This window comes from Cuculus canorus, chromosome 3, assembly GCF_017976375.1.
Source record: "Cuculus canorus isolate bCucCan1 chromosome 3, bCucCan1.pri, whole genome shotgun sequence".
NCBI classification, from domain to species: Eukaryota; Metazoa; Chordata; class Aves; order Cuculiformes; family Cuculidae; genus Cuculus; species Cuculus canorus.
In genome coordinates this window covers 35,516,410-35,539,681 of record NC_071403.1, presented here as the reverse complement: position 1 = coordinate 35,539,681, position 23,272 = coordinate 35,516,410, and the positions used below count along the sequence as shown (strand labels likewise).

At 38.4% G+C, this 23,272-nt stretch overlaps 1 protein-coding gene across 3 annotated transcripts in view; it reads left to right on the top strand.

The window, feature by feature from the left end:
* Positions 1 to 329: 329 nt before the first annotated feature.
* Positions 330 to 23,272, top strand: part of ROS1 (ROS proto-oncogene 1, receptor tyrosine kinase) — a 90,044-nt gene continuing 67,101 nt past the window's right edge. For 2 of the 3 annotated variants that reach the window (XR_008449347.1, XM_054063736.1), the window contains exons 1-17: positions 331 to 608; positions 2,376 to 2,429; positions 3,772 to 3,831; positions 4,514 to 4,540; positions 7,685 to 7,745; positions 8,427 to 8,575; positions 9,975 to 10,113; positions 10,724 to 10,925; positions 11,581 to 11,657; positions 14,142 to 14,264; positions 15,258 to 15,442; positions 16,539 to 16,636; positions 17,176 to 17,687; positions 18,314 to 18,526; positions 18,756 to 18,866; positions 19,344 to 19,525; positions 21,868 to 22,059. Coding sequence is in view for 2 of the 3 variants with exons in the window: in XM_054063736.1 (XP_053919711.1) it covers positions 3,775 to 3,831; positions 4,514 to 4,540; positions 7,685 to 7,745; positions 8,427 to 8,575; positions 9,975 to 10,113; positions 10,724 to 10,925; positions 11,581 to 11,657; positions 14,142 to 14,264; positions 15,258 to 15,442; positions 16,539 to 16,636; positions 17,176 to 17,687; positions 18,314 to 18,526; positions 18,756 to 18,866; positions 19,344 to 19,525; positions 21,868 to 22,059 (2,328 nt within the window). In the remaining variant the exon portion in view is untranslated. Of the gene's footprint in view, positions 609 to 2,375; positions 2,430 to 3,771; positions 3,832 to 4,513; positions 4,541 to 7,684; positions 7,746 to 8,426; positions 8,576 to 9,974; positions 10,114 to 10,723; positions 10,926 to 11,580; positions 11,658 to 14,141; positions 14,265 to 15,257; positions 15,443 to 16,538; positions 16,637 to 17,175; positions 17,688 to 18,313; positions 18,527 to 18,755; positions 18,867 to 19,343; positions 19,526 to 21,867; positions 22,060 to 23,272 lie in introns of all 3 variants that reach the window. The other variant, XM_054063737.1, reaches the window with a different exon arrangement.

Here is a 23,272-nt window from a genome sequence, read left to right as displayed (position 1 = left end):
ACTGATTAATATGAACTATAGTGTTCTAACAAGCTTATTCATCATCATAAAGGATTTGTTTAAATTGCATTCACTTAAAATTATTTAGAAATAGATGAATCATAGTAGCAATGAAGATCAGGTCAGTATTCTATCACTCCCTGTTTCTGTGTTGTTTAGAGTACCTGATAAAAAGCATTGCACTTAGTCTTCTCTTTACTTTAATGATATTAATGTAAGGTGATACGCTAACTTTCATTGGTCAGCTCTTTTGTTTCAGTGGTTTAATAAGAAACTACGAAATAGATGTTGCGTAACTTCAAGACAAGTGCTCCAGGAAACTGAAAGGTTGTTGAAGAAACGGGGTGTAGACAAGGATTTAAAAAATATTTAATAAACTGGAATGCAGAACTTTCACAGTTGTGCCTCTGTCATCTAGACCAAAAGGATTTTGTATGGCCAAGTCAAGGAAAGAGCCAGGCTGCCAGATGAAACTATTTAAGTGATGAGGAACAGTTCCCTGTGGGATCTCCCACTAAAGACACTTGCTGTTTTTTTTCTGTTTCTGGATTTCTGCAGTGTACTGTACTTTTTCAGAAAAATGTCAAAACTTATGTACAAGTAACCTGGTAAGTTTTGAAAAAATCTACTTAATAATTTGAAATATATATGATTGTAAACACTGTAAAAATTTTCTATTCTATATCAGCTTTTTCAAAATTACTTTAAAGAATGTATCTGAGTAAAAGCAGAGCTTGAGAACTAATGTTTAACATTTGAATTTGTGGAACCTGGCAAGGAAGAAATCGCATTAACCAGACTGCATGTGGTTTTTTTTGTACTTTCTTTATAGACTTATGTCCCAACAGCTCCTGAAATTACTGTAATTGTTAAAGACCCAGGAGGGTGAAGGAGAGAAACCTTTGTTCCTTCAGTTTACTAATTTTACTTATCAGTTTATGACTTTTCTTATATACACCTAGGGAAACTGTTAAATCACAAGAAAGCGGCTGGGAATCTGTGGCTTGCACGATTATACTGAACTAACTTCAGCTTCTTTTTTTTTTTTTTAAAAGTCACCTATGCTTTAAGTTGTGGATATTACTTTAAGTATTAAAGTAAGAGATCGGCTCCTTAATCTTATGCTTTTTTTACTGTTCCTTTGATTAGTCAAGTGGAATTTATTATTTTTCCTTCTACTGATGCACAACAGAGATAACCAATATCTCTCAAATCCAAACAATATTTCTGCGTGAGGCTTTCAAGAGTTACCTTCCTGTTTCTGTTTGCCTGAAATGTTTATGTTGTTTAGAAGAACATGTACGTTTGCTCTATAGAAAGAATATTTTGTGCCTTGTGGTTAACTAAATGTGGAAACCTACTGCAGAGGATAATGACATGCTCCATTTTATTTCATACATTTGTCAGACAGTTCCTTTAAAACAATTTCTAACTCTTGCACCGGTGAAAGAGTTAATTGCCTTCCCTGATGGAAGCCTATCATGCAGTGATAACTTTAATGGGGATCCTTTGATTTAAGCTTAAATTAATTCAGAATAAGAAATGAATTGCTCTTCCTCTCAGCTTTGAAAGACAGGAAAATCACATTTATGTTCAGTGAACTTATTGTGTAAGGGATTCAGATGAGAAAAATATAATCTTGGAGTCTCACAGCTGTAAATCTTATTTTTTGACTACTTATTGTGTTCACAATTGCTTTTTGACACCTTTGATTCTCATTATTGTCACAGTGTGCCCAGTGTACAGAAAATTTATTCCTGAGAGTTGTTTTTTTAAGGGTATTCTTTCCTGTTTGCAAAGCAAAACTTAAGAGCTAACGTTCAGCTTCTCCAAGGTTGTTAGATACATCCTCAAATCATTTGCACTTCACAGGTGGTGACTGGTTTTGCACACTTTGATGTGAAAAAATAGGCACCTTAGCTCAAGAGGGTGTTTGGCAGGAGAGGAAGGGCGGTCACCATATGGCTGTGTATTACCTCTTCAAAAAGAGGCGAGACAAAAGGTATTTAGCTTGAAGAAAGGTCTCTCTGCTCCCAGGAGGTCAAAGCCACTTGTTTTTTTCATTTATGCCCAACATATTTTTGAAGTGTTTGTTATTGACTCAGTGAACCAAAATCAGGAGGTGAGAGCCAAATTCCTACCTGAGATAATTTAATTAACACCAGCTGATTCTGTCAATGTCTTTGTTTGATGGTACTCTGAAATTAGTCTCGAGTGAGAAGCTACTGGTCTGTCAACAATGAATTTCTTCTAATGAGGAAACATTAGTTGAAGAAAATTTGTTTTACAAGAAACTGATACTCTAACATATTTTTATCAGGAATTCCAAGGAAACATTTTGACTCTTCATAAGAATGTATGTATTTCTCTTGTAGGAAGGAGAACTTGGAATTACTAATCTTTGCAATGTTAGTGACATCACTGGAGCAGTGAGTAATGGTTTACTTTATTAATTACTGTCATTTTATGTTACTTCTATTTAAATACAATGGGTACAATGATCACATTGTCAAAGACTTATATAAATATGCACAATGGCTTGTCTGGCATAAGTCAGTAGGCAGTCTACTTATATCTGGCTCAAATTATTAAAGACACAACCATCTTTTTTGATTTAAATAAAATGTATAAAGGGTGTGGATATCTGCTGTGAGTTATATTCACATTTGTGATCTACAAAGTTCTTAATCACTCATTTGTGAGAAAATGAGTGAAATCTAGTGTACCCTCCAGAACACAAATTGTTAATACTGTTTTATTCAGGTGCCTTTCTACAGTAAAGGAGTTTATTTTATTTTCTCAGTGATCTGATATGAGAAAACTTAAAACAAAAATCATGGAAAATTTAGTGTTCTGTAGGACTTCAAATGGCTGTGTCTATCTTGGGGAGCTCTTTATTCCGATGTGAACTTTTTATATCAACATTCATGCGAGGACTTCAGCTGAAAATTTTCAAGTTCATATTTCAAATGCAATTCAAGCTGGCAGTTACGCACATTCTTTGAAGAGCAGTGGAGAATTCAGTTGTCAATATTTTCCATAGAAACTAGTAGGAAGCAGCCTCTCAACTGCTAACAAGGCTGGGTCATTTATGATGCCGAGACCACAGAAGGCTGCATTGTCTTGACAATACACAGCAAGGTTGACTCACTTGTTTAGGTTACTGTGTGTTTGCTCAGTGTTATCAAGTCTTACTAATTTTTTTCATGAGTCTTTGCAATGCCGGATGTCAGGGTGTCCTGTTTCCAATACAGTTCCTTTCCAGCTTCTTTTTGAAAAGAAAATATACATGACTATTAAGAAGTGGATAGGGCAGAATAAACAAGTGAAGTCCAATATAGAATCAAACACACTAATATTTATTACACCTTTGAAAACTTATGGTTTTGAAGCCAATGACTGTTGGAGAGTGGGGGGCTTGTGTTAAATGGCTTTCCACTGTGCTTGGCTGTGCTGTGAATGATTCATTTTTGGTTTTGTTCTACATTTGATTTTACATTGAGAGGGGCACTAAGCAATACAACCCCATTACTGTAGTATCTGAGTATATATCATCTTTGATGTATTTAGTATTTTTGTTACAAAGTGCTGTAGATATCTATCTTATCTGCAAGAAATTGGTGCACGGAGGAACTGAATTTCTTGGTTATGCAGAATGTTTTATTGCAGCTAGAAACTGAACTATTATCCTCGCCCTTAGCGCTGGAGTATCCCTTCTCTAAAAAAATGTGATTTCAAGGTTCTTTTTAAAGCTACTGTCTGTCTTTGCAGTGCATGCAGGGATGTCAGTTTTGGAATGCAACAGTGCAAATCAATTGCCTTCTGAAATGTGTGAGTATAGCCTTAGCCTTGGCTCTGTAACGCTTGTCTCCAGTTTATCAAGTACTTTATCCAATGGCAGATGTGGAAAACTCAACTAGAGCAGTATTTCTATGGAAAAATGAGATCTCTATATTTTCTCTTAGTATCTTTATAAATTCTCTTTTGGGAAGATGATAGTTCTTGCAATGGGAGTTACCTGTAATATCAAAAGTTTCCATTGCATTTGTCAGAGTGTGGGGACATTTTACAGTTCATTAATATCAACCACTTACCCATATTTTCAGCCAGTGTGAAAGAACTAGACCTTTTCAGGATTTTGCTCTCCTGGGGCCTGTCTCAGACTTATATGCAGATGGTCTTTACTAGATTGATTACTTGCTTTTACTAAACCAGATGGGTAAGAATTAAGTTGTCCTAGAATTCGTCTAGGACAACTGCCATGATAGTTTTCACACCGCTCTTTTTTTCTGGACCTCTTGAACCCCTGAAGCTCATTCATCTCTGGCATCATTTTAATGTTGACCTTCTGGTTTTCAAAGTGTGGGTTTTTCTTTTCTCATTATTTGCCATTGATAAGGTTTTGTAATGTAACTCCACTGTAAGAAACTTCTAATTAACTGACATAATGTGTTTGAAATACTCTGATTATATTTATGCTAATCCCATATTCCATTATTTTGCTTCTCGGCAGAACGAGACATATACCAGAGCATGTGAGGTAAGTTAAATGCCATCAAATAAATAAATATCACTATTTTAGTGAATACTATGCCCATATAGTGCTAAGAAATATAGTGTAGGAACATGAAGTTAACAATCCAGGTCTAACTACCTAAAGGATTCTATGATGCCCTGATTCTGTAATTGTTCTGTGCTTCCTAGAATTTAAGAATGAGTTACATAGCTGTAACTTTTCTGTAGCTTTTCTTTCCATCGTGGTGGCTAAGAACATGTTTGCATTGAAAACCGCTGTCTAGAGTGTTGCTTTCAAGAAAACAGACTAATCACACCAGTATGGAATGCAGTATAGACCTATTTAAACTATGTTCTAGGTGCATGAACATCTTGCTTTATGCAGTTTTTCATTAACGCCATCAAAGATAAACCAGAGTGAATACTTACTAAGGCTGGTATGACACCAGCTTGAGGAGAAGTGGAAGCAAGGAGTGGAAGCTAAAACACAAAACACAGTCTTGATTGGGTAGAGAGTCAGAATGAAGCAAAATGCAATTCAGTAAGGGGCAATGTGTTGCTCTTTTGAAAGAGAACTCAAATGGTGAGTGCCTCATCTGTGCTGCATATGGACTGGCATTGATAAGTATGAGGCAACGAAGTGCTGCTAAATATATAGTGCCTTTCTGGGGTCCTTTTAGCATGAATATAGGATAGAATGAGATGATTGCAGGATTATATTTGGGATTGTAGAGGCTTTAGTATGAAGGCCATACCCAGATGGTGGCAGCACACTTCAAGCAGGCAACCAAGGAGTTAGAGGGAATCCTGAGTAGGACACAAGCCCATTAGCCAGATGGAAATTTGATTAAAAGGACTGATTTTTTACATGCTTTTTAATCTGTGAAGTTGTGACCATAACAAAGGTTTACAGATATGCTAATGGTGCTTTTGGAGGAACAGCAAAATAAGTAAGTAACTTTTGTGGAAACACAGAATTAGTGTGTTTTCCTGTAACTGTTGGGGTTTGTGGGTTTGGTGGGGTTTTTTTGTTTGTTTGTTTAAGATGTTTTGGTCTTTTGTACTTGTCTGGCCACATAATATTCAAGATAAATTCACTAATTCTGCAAGGGCTTTTGCAAGATTATTATGCTATTGTATCAGCTGCCTGACTTGACACCCTACACAGTCAGGCGATCACCAGGTAACCGCATAGGCCATTGCAATCTGCAGGGGATAGGAGCGGGGAGTGAGAGTGGGAGTTTTCCTTTGGTGTTGGCTCACCCCCTCCCTGTGACTACACCTGGGGGTTGAAATCTTGTAGCATTACCCTTGTTGGATAATACCCCTCACCTAGGAACAGGGGAGTGGCACCGAGTTTGATAGGAATATTTGCAAGAAAAGGTAGCAGAACCTGGCTCATACAGTGGCAATTCTGATCAGTGGAGAATATATTAGGATTTCTTGTTTTCAGGATGAGCAGACGACAAATTTCCTTCAGAAATTATAAGGCTAGAAGCTTTGGTAATGCTTTTACCTCAAGCTAAAATTAGATTTTTTTATTTGGGCAAAGAACTGAAGAAGAAGAAAGAAAAACACGACAATGGTCAAAAACGTCTGTGTTATATGAAGTAGAAGGCACTATGAACACGCATGTAATCTGGGGATACTATCCCTTACAAACTAAACAAATCTTAGTTGTAAATGAAAGCTTGAGTGTACAGTTGATAACTGATGTCTGCTAATACCTGGGTCTTTGCCTGCTAACAGTCATGATAATGCACTTGGGAGTATTTTATTTCTCTGAATAAGACGACTTTGGAAAAAACATTTTAAGTACTTGCACCTGGCACTGAATGCCTAGATACGAGATAATGCATTTAAGAATATACTGCTAAGAAAGTCTTAAAATCTGTCTCAGCTGCAACTGTGTTGTCTGAAATAACATGCCTTATCAGTTTCCATAGGGTGCCAGAAGTGTATATCCTAGAATCATAGGAAGAGCAATTAGAAAAATTTGCTTACTTAGCATAATGAATTGCTTCTGGATTATATAGAGGTTAATTATCACTTGAAATGTGGCTGCTGTATGCAGCAAACTTTAAGATTTTATAGGCTGAATGAACCTGCAGAATAAAACAAGCCCAAACAAAATACCTGTCTAGAAAAACTCAAACCATCACTTCTTAAGAGTTTTGACTTTCCAGGAGATGCCGTCTGACATGTAACTTTTAAGATACTGAGATCCACCTAGAAAATATTACTACCTTTTCTTAAGTTCTTCACCCATAGAGCAGGGTGATGCTACATATATATTCCCTGCCTAAACTGATAACTCTTGGGAATTTTCTGTTCTTAGAATGTGAGTGCAGAGAACTCACTGCCCTGGGGTATTTGTTGTGTTTCTATCTTGTAGACACAAGTCTAGCAGAAGGAACAATTACTAACAAGGAACTGCAAGTCAGGCATGGCTACTCTGACAAGTTATTAATTTAAACTATTTTGAAAACTGACTTGAAGTACATTTGTAAGAGTGTGTCTCATTCACACAAAATCATAGAATCGTAGAATCACCAGGTTGGAAAAGACCTCTTGGATCATAGAGTCCAACCATTCTTATCTGTCGCTAAACCATGTCCCTGAGCACCTCATCTACCTGTCTTTTAAATACCTCCAGTGGTGGTGACTCCACCACCTCCCTGGGCAGCCTCTGCCAGTGCCTGATGAAACTTCCTGTGAAAAATATTTTCCTGAGAACCAGTCTGAATCTCCCTTGGTACAGCTTGAGGCCGTTCCCCCTTATCCTATCACCAAAAGACATGAAGGCGGAAAGGTGAAACTCAACTTGTGTCGTATATCAACAAGTTAAATAACATTATTCCCTGATTTCATGGTAGCCACTGAAGTCTATTTCCTGCTTTAATGTTGCCCCATATTTGTGCTTTCCACAAAGGGACAGTGTGTAAGGGGGAAAACCCTAATTCAGTGCCCGGTGAACTAGTGGAACAGCTCTCAGGAAGCACTTTTTAGTGAGTTTGTGGTACTGCTACTTTTTAGAATTAATGATTTCCACAGGATTTGTATGTATTCAAAGTGTCTACTGGATTTGAACATACAAACATATCTCCATAGTTCTGGGAGGCAGTTTGCATTACACAAAACTAACCAGTGAGTTCTGTACCTTACACAGACAGTTTCCTGTAAGTTTGGCTGTAGCCGTGCAGAGGATGCATATGGAGCTGAAGCACAGAGTAAGTGTGAATAGAATCCTGTGTCTGATCTACAGTCTGATGAATTCAAGTTTAAGATTATTGTCCCGTTCTATTATCCGGATTTCTTTAAAAATATTGGAATTTCCTGAGTATTTTTATTAATCAGAAAATTACCCACTCCTCTTTTTTCTTTTAACAAACACCATGAAGTTAACTCTGTCCCATAGTCAAGCCCCTTTGCCTCCCTTTCCTGGACATGAGACTTTTAAAATCCACCCTCAACTATTTAAGACGATACTTTTTGAAGACCAGTCTACTACCTTGAAATCATTGTCAAAAGCCCCTGCAATTTACGTAGGAACAATAGGGTCAACACAGTGCTATTGAAATAGGCTCCTTGAAAATCTTTTCAGAAGTCTCCCATACCTTCTTTTGGTTTCTATTCAGCAAAACTTTCCTAAGTACCTATAAATAAAAATGCATTTACCCAAAGACAGAGTTGTAGTCACATTTGCTCACATTGAGCTTGACCCAGTTCAGGTTTACTTATGAAACTGTGTTTAAAATGTCATATGATTAATTCAGCAACATTTTCAATATATTCTTTTCTGTGTTTTTATCGACTTCAAAGATTTCAGATGTGTGGGTAATAGGCTATTAGCCTTAAGACTCAGAGATTGCCATGGAAGATTTTTTCTTACTGTTATATTTTCCCCTTAGACTATCTGAACAAGCCTAGAGCACCATTTGCATCTAGCATTGGAAGCCACAGTGTCACATTAGGATGGAACCCAGCTAACATCTCTGGGGTGAAATATATTATCCAATGGAAGTTCAGTCAGCTTCCTGGAGACTGGAGGTACACAGAGGTAAAGGACACTTTCTTTCATTTTGCAAGGACATATATTCTTGATTTTATTTATTATCAAGTTCTGTCTCATTGGAGGAAAAAAAAGTGTAATTTATTAATAGATTGCAATCATATGAAAAACTAGATGAGGAAAGAATGTAATGACTAGAATTTGAAAGAGAAGTGGCTGTAATTTACTGCTGAATTATGTGATTCCTTTATCTTTCTCTAGCAGTTGGCTAAGATTAATAAAATATTTGGGATTCTTAGTGTACTTTCAGGGGACTGACTGTTTGTCATCTCTGCTCTTCACTTTATTTTATAAAAACATTGGATAATATGTTAGGTGCACAGAAGAGGTTTACAAAATCATAAGTAGTGTGGAGAAGCTGGGAAAGTGGACAATTATTCTCTGTTTCCTCCAACATAGGAGCTAGGGACCTTGTTGGAAACTAGAAGGTAGCAGGTTCAAAGCTAGCAAATGAAGGTATTTTCTTACAGAATGTATAGTTAAAATGTTCAGCTGCTTCCTGGCACATGTGGATTTTAAATTGCTAAATTTAAGCTACTAAATATTAAAATTACTAAAATTCCTAAATGAGGTTCAGAAAGTGACTGGACAAATTAATGGAAGAAATAATTGGTTCTACTAAATGCAAACATTGCCATTGTTTCATGTTGAGACATGCCCATAAAATGCCAGGACTGAGGGTATTTGAAAGGAGTATCACTGTAGGGTTTTTTTCATACTTTTTCCTAGAAACATTTTTTTGGTTCTTGTCAAAGACACAGTACTTGGCTAGACAGACCTTTTTTTTGACTCAGCACGATTATTCTCTTATTATGTTCTTTGACGTCAACTGTACACTTGTTATCTTGCCATCACCTCTATTAGACCAATTTACAGAACATGGCAAATTGGTGCCGCAAATCAAAGGTAAGGATAATTTACTAAGCAGGAAATTCTTCTGAATTAATCATTGGTGAAATAATGAACAATGGCTTAAGACCATATGTATTTTATGATGACTAGGAACCTTTGGTTCTTAAACCTCTAGTATATGTATCAACAGTTTAAAATACATTGCCCATAATATGTTATTATTTTCTTTTTTTTAAATCTTATTCTTCAAATTTTCTCTTATATTTCATCCATCCTTTCATCCATCCACTCATTGTTGAGATTTGGTAGCATGTTCTGAAGAAAAGAGAAGAGTAGAAGTTCTGAAAGGATGGAAAATCAAAGTCTGTAGTGAGAAAGTCTCCCAGAATTTCCTCTTATCTAAATTTAGAGTGCTGCGCTTTATTATCCTGAAATATGTATGTGGTGTGAGACCTCTTTTGCCCTGATAACACCCTACACAGTGATTGCAGATGGAGGAAGGAAAAACAATGATTGTGTTTGTGCATTGGCCTAGGTAGTATCTGAAAATTCATATACAGTCAAAGACCTTCAAGCCTTCACGGAGTACATGTTTCGAGTAGTTTGGATCATTACGTCTCAACTGCAGCTCCATTCTCCATCAAGTCCCAGTTACTGGACACGTGCTTTTGGAGGTAATGAATCGCACTTATTAATTGCGTCTTCCAGAACCTAGATCTCAAAAACATCTAGGTTTCCTTGTTCTTTCATTCACAGAAAACATTGATGCTTAGTCTTCAGAGCGGTGTGTGTTGTTTGTAGGGTGGTTGCAGAATCATAGAATCATTTAGGTTGGAAAAGACCTTTAGGATCATCAAGTCCAAATGGAAACCTAACATTGCCAAGTCCACCAGTAAACTGTGTCCCTAAGCAGCACATCCACACGTCTTTTAAATACCTCTAGAGATAATGACTCAAAGATCAAACTCAAACACTATAGGCTCTAGAAGATTTAGGGCTGTTTCCTGCTTTTAGTTTTAAAAACGTGCACAGAGAAGTACATGGTCAAAATTGTGAGGGCATGCTGGATTCGTTTGGGCATAATTATACATGTTAACTTTTTGACTGAACACACACACATTTTCCTAGATACTAAAAGAAGTGAACATTTGCTGGAATTTTATGCTGTCCCTTATCATATTTATTAGTATAAACTAATAACAACAATGAAACGTAAACATGTACCTTAAAAAGAAAAAAAAATATTGTCTTAAATGCCATCCCAGTTATTTCTGTCTCTTGCAGCTCCTGCAACAGCTCCTGTCATTAAAGATATTCAGTGTTCGAGTCCAAACACTGTTGAAGTTAGTTGGTTGCCACCACTTTTTCCGAATGGATTGATTGTTGGATATAATTTGCTTCTGACCAGTGAGAATCATGAACTGTTGAGAGCCTCGACAGGACATAGCTTTCAGTTCTACTCCACCTTTCCAAACAGTACTTACAGGTATGAAAAGAAAAGACAACCAACAGGGCCAATTGTTGGACTTCTTGCCCAGATAGTACAGGGTATGCCTAAACACTATTTCTGCACAATTGTGCTTTTTACTAATGCTCTTGCCTAAAAGCAGGGTACCTTCCTTGAGATAACAGAGTTATTCCAGATGAGTTGGCTGCTTATGTGGAAGTTGGATGGGGAGGAAGGAAAACCAATTTTACATAAGGCCAACAGGCTGCATTCTCTTTAGCTGCTGTTTTTATTTTTTTTTAAAGCTTGTGTGGCACGTTTTCAGTATATTCAGGAAATGATAAAGTGGTCCTCCCTAGTCTTCTAATCATCCGGTAAATTCGTTCATTTTTATTAAACACAAATACCTGCATTTTGCTTGCGCTGATAAATACAGATCTTCTTTCAAAATTAAATTGAATTGCTCTTCTGGGTCTGAAACCCTATTTTGAATTTTAATTTCATTTCCAAAGGTTGTCCCACCTCTGGAAAACTTGTGTTCTGGTTGGTTTTATTTTTATTACAAATTTTCCAGAGTATTCTATTTAAATGTGTGTTTTCTGAAAGACAAGCACTTCTGTAGGAGCTATCCTATTTGTTAAAATATTTCTCAGGCGATCTTTTAGAAGCAACCTGTCTCTTTGGTTTATCATAGATTCCGTATTGTGGCAGTTAACAAATTTGGTGCTGGACCTCCTGCCGAAGCCAACATCACAACCCCAGAATCCAAAGGTACAAGAGCAAGCAGAGTCCTTACCGCTCTTTGTTTCTGTGGACAAAGTCACATTTGTGGGGCTGCTGTGTACCTGACAGAAAAGAATAATATTTAGACTGCAAACAGTGCATGACAAGTTGTACAATGAGGAGTCAACAGTATATCAGAGAGAGTCCTGTTCCTCAGCAGCAGACATTATTGGGCTACACAGCATGGTAAAAACCTGAGAAGCTGATAGGCCAAAACAAATTTGGCTGGGGTTGTATTACAGATGAAAAACAACTTAGCGGTCTCAGGCAGTGACTGAGAGGACATATTTTCATTTTCTGCATGAGATTTTAACAGCTAACAAACAAATTTATCTCTTCTAATAGTATTAAATACTTAATATGAAAGTCTTTTGATGAAACATCCTCAGTTATTTCATGTCAAATATTTGAAGTCATATCAACTCTTGCTGCTCTTTCATGACCCTATTTATTGCACTATATCAAATAGTTAATAATGAAAGTAATGATATGCTATAAGTATCACTCAAAGAATTGCAGAAATATGATTAATTGCCAGAGAAATCTACACCTTGAGAAACAGAACAAATGAGAATGAAATCAATGTTACCAAAATGTACCTTTATTATGAAAACAAAAGATGTGGCCCTAGTCCTGAAGAAACCCGGTTCTCAGACACCTGGAAACTCGCTAAAACTCTAGCAAAAAAAACTTTAAACCTGTCTCTGAGTCATCAGTCTTCTGCTATTGGTTGGAGAAGTTAAGCTTACATCTTCTCTAGTGATTTTTAAAATACGACCTTTGTTTGGTGTTTTTGTTTTATTTTTTAATAATAGCTCAGACCCACTCATATGTCCTTACCTGGAGACTCTGCAGAGATTTGCTCTAGGGTTGTCTGGCTGGCTCTGAGCCATAACATTTATGCAATTTATGAAATGTCCAGTCTGGTGCATCTGACTGGATTCATCAAGTCAAGGTAATTACCAACCAATTGATATGAGGTTGCCTTCCCTGGAGGTGTTTAAGGAACGAGTGGATGAAGTGCTTAGGGACATGGTTTAGGGAGTGTTAGGAATGGTTGGACTCGATGATCCAGTGGGTCCTTTCCAACCTGGTGATTTTGTGATTCTGAGGTAGACAATAAACCAACAACCCTACCTCCACCCCCCCCGAAACACTTTCTGTTCACCACTTCAAACTTCAATTGATTCCTGTGACTTGCACTGGCACACGATTTCTCTCTGTGGTAATGTGAACAGGAACAACCCTTCCTCATGTATCAAGAAAATAGTGTTAGCGCATCAGGTACTGAGCTGTGTAGGTATGAACCCTCAGTAGAGTCAGGGAAAGAATCTAATCTCTGGGCTAGATTGCAAGAAGTGTCACTGAAAAAAAGGAAAAAGCAAGTGATATTGGCCTTTTGTATTCTGCTCTAGAGAAATCATTACTGAAATCACTTGTGATGTGTGCATCATGTGAGTAATGCATGCAGCTCAATCTATTACCCAGGAATGCGTTAAGACAGCACTTCATCACAGCCTGGTGGTACCCATATGAGGACATGATACTTGATAGCAAACAGCTGTTTGAACTAGAGGGAGGAAAAAAAGGCAAGAATTGTTTGGAAACAAATTCAGACTTGAAACGATGCACCATGTTTTAAAATGAAGGCAGCCACCCTGTGAATCAGTTTAGCAGGGGATGTGCTATATTTTCAGGGACCTTGAGAAGCAAGACTAGCCATCTTTCAACAGAGCTATGCATTCGCTAGACAGGGTGGACTTGCTGCAGAGGTTTTAGTGTAAGTTACTTGATCCTATATAAGCACGAAGCTGACTTACGTGGCCAAAGCTCTGCTTCTCGACATTAAAATCTGCAACTTTATTAAAAGAAGCCAACATTGTAAATTTACCAACTTTGAAGAAGATAACATTATCTCATTGCTATTTTTATCTGTGGAAACTACCTGTTTCTTGAAAAAATCATTGGTCAGTATGATGAAATACATGAAATAAACACACTTACACACTTGCTTTCCTCTTCCCCAGCTTATAATGTGGGATAACATTCTAGTTTGACTAGGCTTTTCAAAGAGGCCTGGGGTGTTAAATATCCCACTTTAGTTGAATCCTGGAGTGACACGGATGTCTTATTGCCTTTGTTTCCTTGGGAGTCCACAGGGCCTCATTTGCTTCAGCTTACTTTCCCTCACTGGGGATTCACTACTGTTACAGGATAGGATGATGCGAAATTCATGCAGTGCATTCTCACCCTGGGCAAGCAGTCAGAAGGCACCGTAATGAATAACTCTGCCCACTTTCAACTCAAAACGTTTTAAGTTTTAGTTAGTCATTCCTCATGGAAAACTATATATGTAGATGTATATAAGTGTGCATGGGTGTATGCATGACTACTTCTGATGTATCTGAGTTGGTAAGATTCTTCTCTGTGCTGCATTCGTTTGTCTTAATACTGAATTTTTCCTTTTGTTAGTTAAGAAAAAAACAACGTGGCTCTTCCTATCCAGAAACCAGTCTATAAAGAAGAGAAGCACTGAACATTTCCTTGAAGCAGCCCAGTGCCTGCAAAATGATATTATACAGCACAACATCAGAGGTAAAATAAGATCAAGCTCTCTCCTTTTCCTCTCAAATATGACTTAGACCCCTGTATTCACTAAAGACAGACTCCATCTCACCCAGCCTGAGACAATAACTAGCCTCCCTTTACAGTCAATGGGGGGCAACAGGAACTTTCAGAACATGATTTGATCTATATGAAATGACATGGATTGGGAAGAGATGAATTGTTCTCCCCAGTGCAACCTTTCCTTCACTGAATATAGGCAACTACTTGAGACCTTGGCTTCTACGTAATAGGTGTCTAAATTGAGGTAAGATGAAGCTAGAGCAGATGTTTCCCTATGGTTAATGAATGTAATTTCTCAACATGAATATGGGAAAGTGACGTTGTTCAAACTTAAGAATTGAATAGAAAAAGGGTCAAACGATTCTTGGCTGAAGAGTATGCTAGCGTGTTAGGTGTCTGGGGCACAGAGCTCTATAATGAGGGATTTAGTGGCCTAAGCCACTAGACAACCACGTTATCTCAGATTACTCTCTACTCTTCTTAACTACACTGGTGCTGTATTTTGTCCTTGGAGACAGGATGAAAATCTGAATTTATCTACTAAAGTTCGCAGAGCCACAAAGATACCAGAGAATGAATGTTGCCCTGACTAAATACCGTTTGATAGTACAGGGGTGGCACAGGTAGTGTCTAAGCTTGAATTCTAGAGTCAATGGTGCTTTGTGAGGAGGTGCAAATTGCATCTGTTTGCCCTAAAGAGGGACAATCAGTTTCAGTGGGTTTGCATGTTATATATCCTCTTTCTGTCTGATTACCTTTCTGAAGAGCAATTGTTTATAATATTTTCAGTTTTGTCTGAAAGAAGACTAGAAGTGGAGGAGAAAACCAGTTAACTTTTTCCAAAAACGTTGGGTTGCAGATTGAAAAAAATATTTCTTTTTAAGTCAAGTTAAAAAAGTAACTGAAAACCTGATATTTATTTCTTACATTATCTGTGTGCATGTGTCTTTCTATTTTTAGGAATTTCTGTGAATGTTTATCAGCAAGTCATTTATTTTTCTGAGGGGAATTCCATCTGGCTGAAGGGAGCTGCAAATATGTCTGATGTATCTGACCTAATGCTCTTTTATGCTGGCTTGGGGAATGTTACATCCATCTCAGTGGACTGGCTTTACCAGAGGATATACTTTGTCATGAATGAAAAGGTAGTGCTCCAGGGCTTAATTAATTTCTTATTTAATTTGAATCATTACTGTGATTTATTTTAAATGAGAAAATGTGTTTTATATATAGATATGCATGCACAAAATATATGTATAGAAATAGATTTTTTACTTTAGTAATATTCACATATTTCAGAGATTTAAATAAGAAGAAAAGCTTGAATATCAGGTCATATTTAAAGCAAAAAGATTATATGTGACTCTGGCTCTTTGTCTTATTTTTCTCCTCAGGCACCTAATACTCAATGTAAGTGACTTTGTTTCTGTTGGTTCTCCATCTAGACTGTTCAGTTCCAATTCTGCCTAAGGAAGGTGGTCAGATAACTAGTTAGTGATTATAATGCCCATCATAACTGGTAAAATATGTTCAAGAAAGTGTGTCATACCAGTGATGATAGCTCAGATCACAACTGGTTTTTTTCAACTTGAAGTAAAAACGGCAGCCCTGCACTTGATTTCCTACTCATAAAACATAAATTTATAATGGTCAGAATTTGGATATTCTTTTGCAGTCCTTTAATGCACAAAGGACTAGCAAGCTGCCCTAAATGGTTAGTAGGGGATTTTTTTTCCCAGTCCTTTTGCCATGTCTGATTTTTCACTTACTGCTCAGAGAAGAGGGAACAGGATAAACAGCGGTGAGAAAAAGATACGAATGAGCTGTTGACAAACATACTGAGGGCAGGGATTTCTGAATCCACTGCAGCTTAGAGAACTCTCAATGTGTTGCTCCCAGGATCAGAAAAGTGCTTCCTTCCCTTTTTTCCTTTCTCTGGTAGATCGTTTTCAAAGTACAGTTTGCATATACTCTCTAAATTGGGTTTTTGCCTCAAGCTAAGGGGGAGGAAGTTAAGAAGAGGGTGAATGACAGACAGCTTTTTCAGGGTAAGCTGTCATGGATGCATTTATATTTGTGTATAAGTGTTATAGTTAGATGACTGACAACTCAGGAGCCCAGAAGGACCTAGGACTGCCAGAGAGGTGTTTGTAATTTCCCTGAAGGAATCTCAGGTCAGCCTGTCTGCTCATTAGCAAATGCCCTATGAATGCATCAACAGTTTTTCTTCTCATTCCCCAGATACACGTCTGCCATTTAGAGAACTGCACGGCAGCTGAAGACATCACTCCTCTTTATGTGACTTCCCCTAGGAAGGTTATAGCTGATCCCTATAATGGGTAAGTGTCCTTCTTTGAGCACTTGGTGTCAAAGGTGCTATAAAGCTCCTCTCTAATTTTCTTCACTTCATTAATCATCTAGGTTCCTGTTCCACACTCTTGCCCTTTTGAAACAAAAGTGCAATTGGCAACAAATAGCAAACTACAAAACAACTGGAACAAAAGTGACATCATGTAGTGTTGTTTTCTGCATTTTCTTCCTTACAGTGTTAGCAGAGGAGATAAAGTATTTCCAATGTAGAAATTTTGTTTACAGGTATTTAGTGCCTTTATGAATATGAAATTCTGTGCATTTTAAGTGTCTATGCTCAACACTTCAGGTGTTATGGAAGAATATTCTCCAATAATCTGCCAGCCAAATTCCTAGAAGGTCAAAAGTCATGTATTTAATTCTCCTAGGCTTTATATTAATAGCACCAAGAGCATTTTTATATTATTTGCATAAAGACAGGCACATCTCTGAGTTGTTAAAATGTTTGTGACTCATCTACAGAATTCTTGCGCTGTAGTTATTTGGGTCTATTTTATTCCATGGCCAGCTATATTTTCTGTCTCCTGGAAGATGGCATATACAGAGCAAACCTTCCACTCTTTACTGGCATCACCTCTACAGCTTCACCAGTAGTGAAAGCCAGCAACCTAAGAGACTTCATGATCGACTTCCAATCTAAGAGACTTATTTTCTTCAACAAAACAGAACAGGTCTTTGTGTCAGCTTTTCTTGATGGTTCAGAATTTCACACGCTGCGATCACATGTGCCATTTAATGACATCAAGAGCTTTGTTTATGAGGATAACCTGTTTACTGTCACAGACGGCTCGGCGGTTTTCCGTGAAGAAGTCTCTCCTGTGGGGAGTTCTAGCTTCAACGAGTACATTGTTGATTGCAATTTGGCGTATCCAGAGTACTTTGGCTTTAGCAACTTGCTTTTCTATGGGGTATCAACTCAGCCTTTTCCTTTACCAACTCTCCCTCGGCTTGTTATGGCACTATTTGGATTGGACCAAGCAGTGATCAGCTGGAGACCACCAGAACACACTATTGGAACCAGTAAGTTAGGTCGTTTCATCCTGAAATTCCTTATCTTACCAGAGCAACAACTTCTTGGTTTCCATTTTCCTGATGCTGGGCTTTGGTGACTTGAATATCTGATCCTGCTGGAATATGTGGAACTACCTTGGTTTGAAAAAATTAACCCAAGATTTGCAAGTAAAATAGCTAAATTGTCTGGCTAAATTAATACAAGTTTATAGTGGTAAATAATTTGCCATCTGCAAGGAATTTTAAGAGAGGGTCCATCTTAAGTATGGTGTGGAACAGGAATAATTTTGGTTGCTGATATCACACAGAAAATGCATGTCAGAGGCATACTGGCTATTGATCAGTGACTGTGTTACAGGCTATACATTGTGCATGTGTCTTTGAACACCAGAAAATTACATGGTTAGGGAAAACGTTGGTTCTTCCAACATCATTCTTCATGAGGGATTGAGACACTACTCTTGTCTGGTCCCAGAGCTGGAGAGAGTAAATTTTTAATTTATCCCTTTCCTAATTCTCCTGATATTGGCATTTTTTAGATGAGTCTTCAACATACAGTTTTCTCAAAGAATGTGCATCTTCTGATATAGCTATGTCATCTAATCTGTAACAACACGATTGTTTGCATCTCACAGGTCTATCTGCTTGGCAGAACTGGACCTATGATGTGAAAGTGTCATCTCTACATTCATCTGAGGAGGAACGGGTTGTCTCAGACATTAGTGACACTAGGTTTACTATGAAGGAACTGACCACCTCCACAGCATATGAAGTGTCAGTCAGAGCTGTCTCTCCTGCCGCTGAAGGGCCATGGTCCGAGACATTCAGAGGCACAACTTTAGAAGAAGGTGAGAATTGCTTTGTCATCCAGGAGAAATGAAGAACAGGTTATGCATACAGCTTTCCACCTAGTGAGGCCCAGGCTCTGGGTGAAGACTGCCAAAGGAGTGGCACAAAAAAGGATTGTCCAAGGAACATTAAATAATATAGGTTAAGTAAATTTGCTTTGTTAAAGTAGTAAGATTCTCAAGTGAGTCCTTGATGGTGTGGACAAATGCAGTCTTCTTTCTTCATCAGCTGAAGAAGAACCATATATTTTGGCAGTGGGGACTGAAGGGCTCTGGAAGCAGCAGTTGGATAGCTATGGGCCAGGAGAACTCCTCTGTCCTCACATGAGAGATGTTTCAGGTAAACACTACACAAACTGCATGCTACAGTTATAGAATTCTTGGCATTTACTGGCTGTCCATAAATTTCATCAACAGAACTGAAAGACAAAAGCTTTCATTGCAGCAGTCTGTATTTGAATGCAGTGTTGTACAGTGAAGGAACTTAACTGAGCCAAGCCTTTGTATCCATCCTCTTTCTTCTACTTTACAGATCAAATTAATCCTTAGTGAATCCCTACTGACATCAGCAGAGCTACAGCAGAGGTAGAATCAACTCTCTGAATGAAACATTTAGTTCTGTTTCCAGCATCCCAATATATGCCATACATTTACAATCATCAGGGCTATCTATATACTATACATATATATACGTCATATACCTATAAGGAAGTATCTACATTAACTGAGCCTGACTGTTTGTTTTAACTGATTTTTAAAAATCTGAAGTATTTTGCATGTTTATGAAATGCTTAATGTTTTCCCTTTTTTCTTCAAGACCTTGACTGGTATAATGACACTCTTTATTGGATTAATTCCATGGGGGAAGTTCAGACCTGGTCATTGAACAAAAGAGAGGGTACCACTGAGAATACTTATATATCTGGCATCAGAAATGCAAGGGTGTTGGCCTTCGATTGGTTGGGTCAATTCTTTTACTGGGCTGGCAAAGCAAATACGGTAGGTATAGTTGTACTTCTTCAAAGGAATAACCCCCCCTGAAATCAATAAGAAAGGTTGTAAAACAATATGTAAGAAGATAATCCTTACTTCTTGCAACTTCAGATTCATTTGGACCTTTGCTATTATTGTGTAGAACGAGGAGGCCTTTCTTCTCTTGTATGATTTTCCAGAGTTGTACAAATATTTGGGGTAAAATGTTCACTAATATTCACTGATGGAGGATACTGAACTCTGAGTGCAAAACAGGCAAATCAAACATGCTACCAACAGTTTTGTTGGATTCAATGTTGTAAAAGTAAGTGAGGATAGTGAAAATAGAGGCTGCCAAGTTGATCTCAACTAAGAAGTAGATGGGCATTATTCTAATCCTTATATAGGCAGCAAATTTGATACGATTTGTTTACACAGAGATTTTCAAGACTGGCCTCTGTACTGTGATATTTTGCAGAACACTGCAGATAAAAAAATAATTACAGTTGCACTTCGTACACTCTCATATCAGAAACATTGACGTGAATTATTTAAAAAGTATCTGACTTCAAAATTGCAGTGCTAATTTATGCAGTGCCATCAAATTATGCCTTTCATTTCTTGTAAGTGCAAAGTCAGAAGCTGTTTTAAAAACTGGAGCTAGAAGGCCAGATTTCACACTGCCTTGCACCCTCATTTACACTTGAGAATAGTGAATAGGAAGTGGGTGAGAAACTCTGTCAGACAGAAAGCTGCCAAAAAAAAAAATCAGAAAGGGAGAAGAAAGAGAAAATCAGAAGGGCTAAAGCCCAGCTAGAGCTTAGAGTGGCCAATTCTGTGAAAGACAATGAAAAATATTTCCACAAATCTATCAACAACAAAAAGAGGGCCAAGGAGAATTTCCATCCTTCACCGGATGCAGGGGGAACAATAGTGACAAAGGGTGAAGGTAGGGCTGAGGTACTCAATGTCTTCTTTGCCTCGGTCTTTAATAGTAGGGTCAGATGTTCTCTGGGTACTTAACCTCCTCAGCCAGAAGATAGAGAGAGAGAGTAGAACAAAGCTCCCATGATCCAAGAGGAAATGGTTGGAAACCTGCTTAGCCAATTAGACGTTCACAAGTCTATGGAGTCAGATGGATATGGAGCCAAGGGTATCATGGGAGCTGGTGGAGGTGCTAACCAAACCTGTTTCCACCATCCACAAGCAGTCCTGTCTGACTGGGGAAATTCCACTTAACTGGAGGCTGGAAATGTTACACCTGTTTACAAGAAGGGTCAGAGGGAGGATCCAGGGAACTACAGGCCTGTCAGTCTGACCTGAGTGCCAGGGAAGATCGTGGAACAAAGACAACCAGGTGATCAGGCCCAGTCAGCATGGGTTCATGAAAGGCAGGTCCTGCCAAACTAACCTGATCTCCTTCTATGACAAAGTGACCTGCTTAATGTATGAGGGAAAGGCTGTGGATGTAGTTTACTTGGAGTTCAGTAAAGCCTTTGACATTGTTCCTCACAGCATTCTGCTTGAGAAACTGGCTGCCACCGGCCAGGACAGGTGCACCCGCTGCTGGGTTAAAAATCATCTAGATGGCTGGGCACAATGAGTGGTGGTAAATGGAGTTACATCCAGTTGGAGACCAGTCACAAGTGGTGTCCCCCAGGGCTCAGTGCTGGGTCCAGTTCTGTTCAATATCTTTATCAATGACCTGGATGAAGGGATTGAGTGCACCCTTAGTAAGGTTGTGGATGACATTAAGCTGAGAGAAAGTGTCAATCTTCCTAAGGGTAGGGAGGTTCTGCAAAAAGATCTGAACAGTCTGGATTGATGGGCTGAGGCCAAGGGGATGAGATTCATCAAAGCCAAGTGCTGGGTCCTGGATTTGAGACAAAATAACCCCATGCAGCACTACAGGCTTTGGGAAGACTGTCTGGAAAGCTGCCTGGTGGAGAAGGACCTGAAGGTGTTGGTTGACAACTGGCTGAGCATGAGCCAGCAGTGTGCTCAGCTGGCCAAGAAGGCCAATAACACCTTGGCCTCTATCAGGAACAGGGTGGCCAGCAGGACCAGCGAAGTGATTGTGCCCCTGTACTCTGCACTGTTGAGACTGCACCTCGAATACTGTGCTCAGTGTTGGGCCTCTCACTACAAGAAAGACATTGGGGTGCTGAAGCATGTCCAGAGAAGAGCAATGAAGCTGGTGAAGGGGCTGGAGAACAAGTCTTATGAGGAGCTTTGCAAAGGTTTAGATTTTGAAAGCCTAAGGCTTGCATAAGCTTCTGTTAAACTGTTGTAGAAAAGTCACTTGCATGTATTCAATTGATCATGGCTGATAATTTAGAAGTGATGCTAAAACCATTTTTTTGTCCTAGATCTACAGAAAATCACTGCTGGGAGGCCATATGGATGTTGTGGTTCATGTTGTGCTCCCAGTGAAGGATCTAGTAGTGGACTCAATAAATGGCTATTTGTACTGGGCCACGATACATTCAGTGGAAAGTGCAAGACTGAATGGAGGAGAGTATCTTATGTTACAAGAGCACCTAGAGTTTTCTGGTAAACAGGTGATTGAGGGTTTTTTTTTTAATTGAAGTATGTTTTAGTGGTTACATTTCTTGAATATAGTCATTATTTATGGCTGTTGATATCACTATGTTATGATCAGAAAAATAACATGGTTTTCTTGCAATATTGTTATATCATTTCAAGAACAAGGTAAGAATTAAATCGTATAATAGCTGTACAGAAATTTGGTCCTGTAATTCTAAAGTCAGACTCTTGCAACAAAATATGACCTTAAATATGTTCTTGTAGTTGTAATGTTCTCCTCTCCAAAAGGCAGTTAACATTCGGAGAGGCTAGCCAAAATCACAGTTCCCTGTTATACTCATGAGTGTTGGTGGAGGAAATGGAAACCTGTTTTTGGTGTGGTACCTGCTATAATTGTAGACCTAAATGCAGAAGAACTGAAAATTTTTTGTTGCATGTAGCAAAAGACATCTGTGCTGCAAAGGGTCACTGCATTTTCCACACCTCTCCAGCTGGTGTGGACTGTTTTCATGGGAAGTTACGTGGTGTCCAAGCTCAACATCACACTTAAGAGCTGTTGCATATCTTCTAGGTGATCTGTTGCAAAAGACTGACAATTTACAGTTTATTCTAAGTAGTAAAAGTCACCTTCCTTGCCCTTCCCTTTTGTTTCACTACCTGTTTCTCTGAAGTGCCTCATGCTGGCCTTATTTCTCTTGTTCTTGTTTTCAAGAACCTTGGCAGCAATGCGACTGCTTGTCTGCTCCTGTCATTTTTTTCCTGCACCTCTTTCTCTGTCAGTGATACCAGCCTTCAACCATCCACTTATTCACACCTCCTACAAACAAACATCTCCTCTCCTGCTTCTATGTTGCCCCTGCTCTATGTTGTACTCCCTGAACTCAGCCTCCTGCTGTGATGTGTACAGGAAAAAAGCCAAGTAAAAATGTCTAGATTGAGAAGTGACCAGTTATAGCTGACAGATGTTTTTCTTTGTATTAAAATAAAACCCCAAATAAATCCATCAGAAATAAATGGCAGTATAAGATTCTTTAATGGTGGAATTATGGAGCTGTGTACTGATGGTCATTAGTGTGCCATGAAAATATGCAAATATATGTTTGCACAACCAATGTATATCTTGCTTGCACAATGGAGTCCTTTATCCTGAAAAGGAATACCTCTTACCTTAATATTAAAACACATCTACTAGTTAATTGTTATCCAACAGTAAGAGCATGTTCTCTA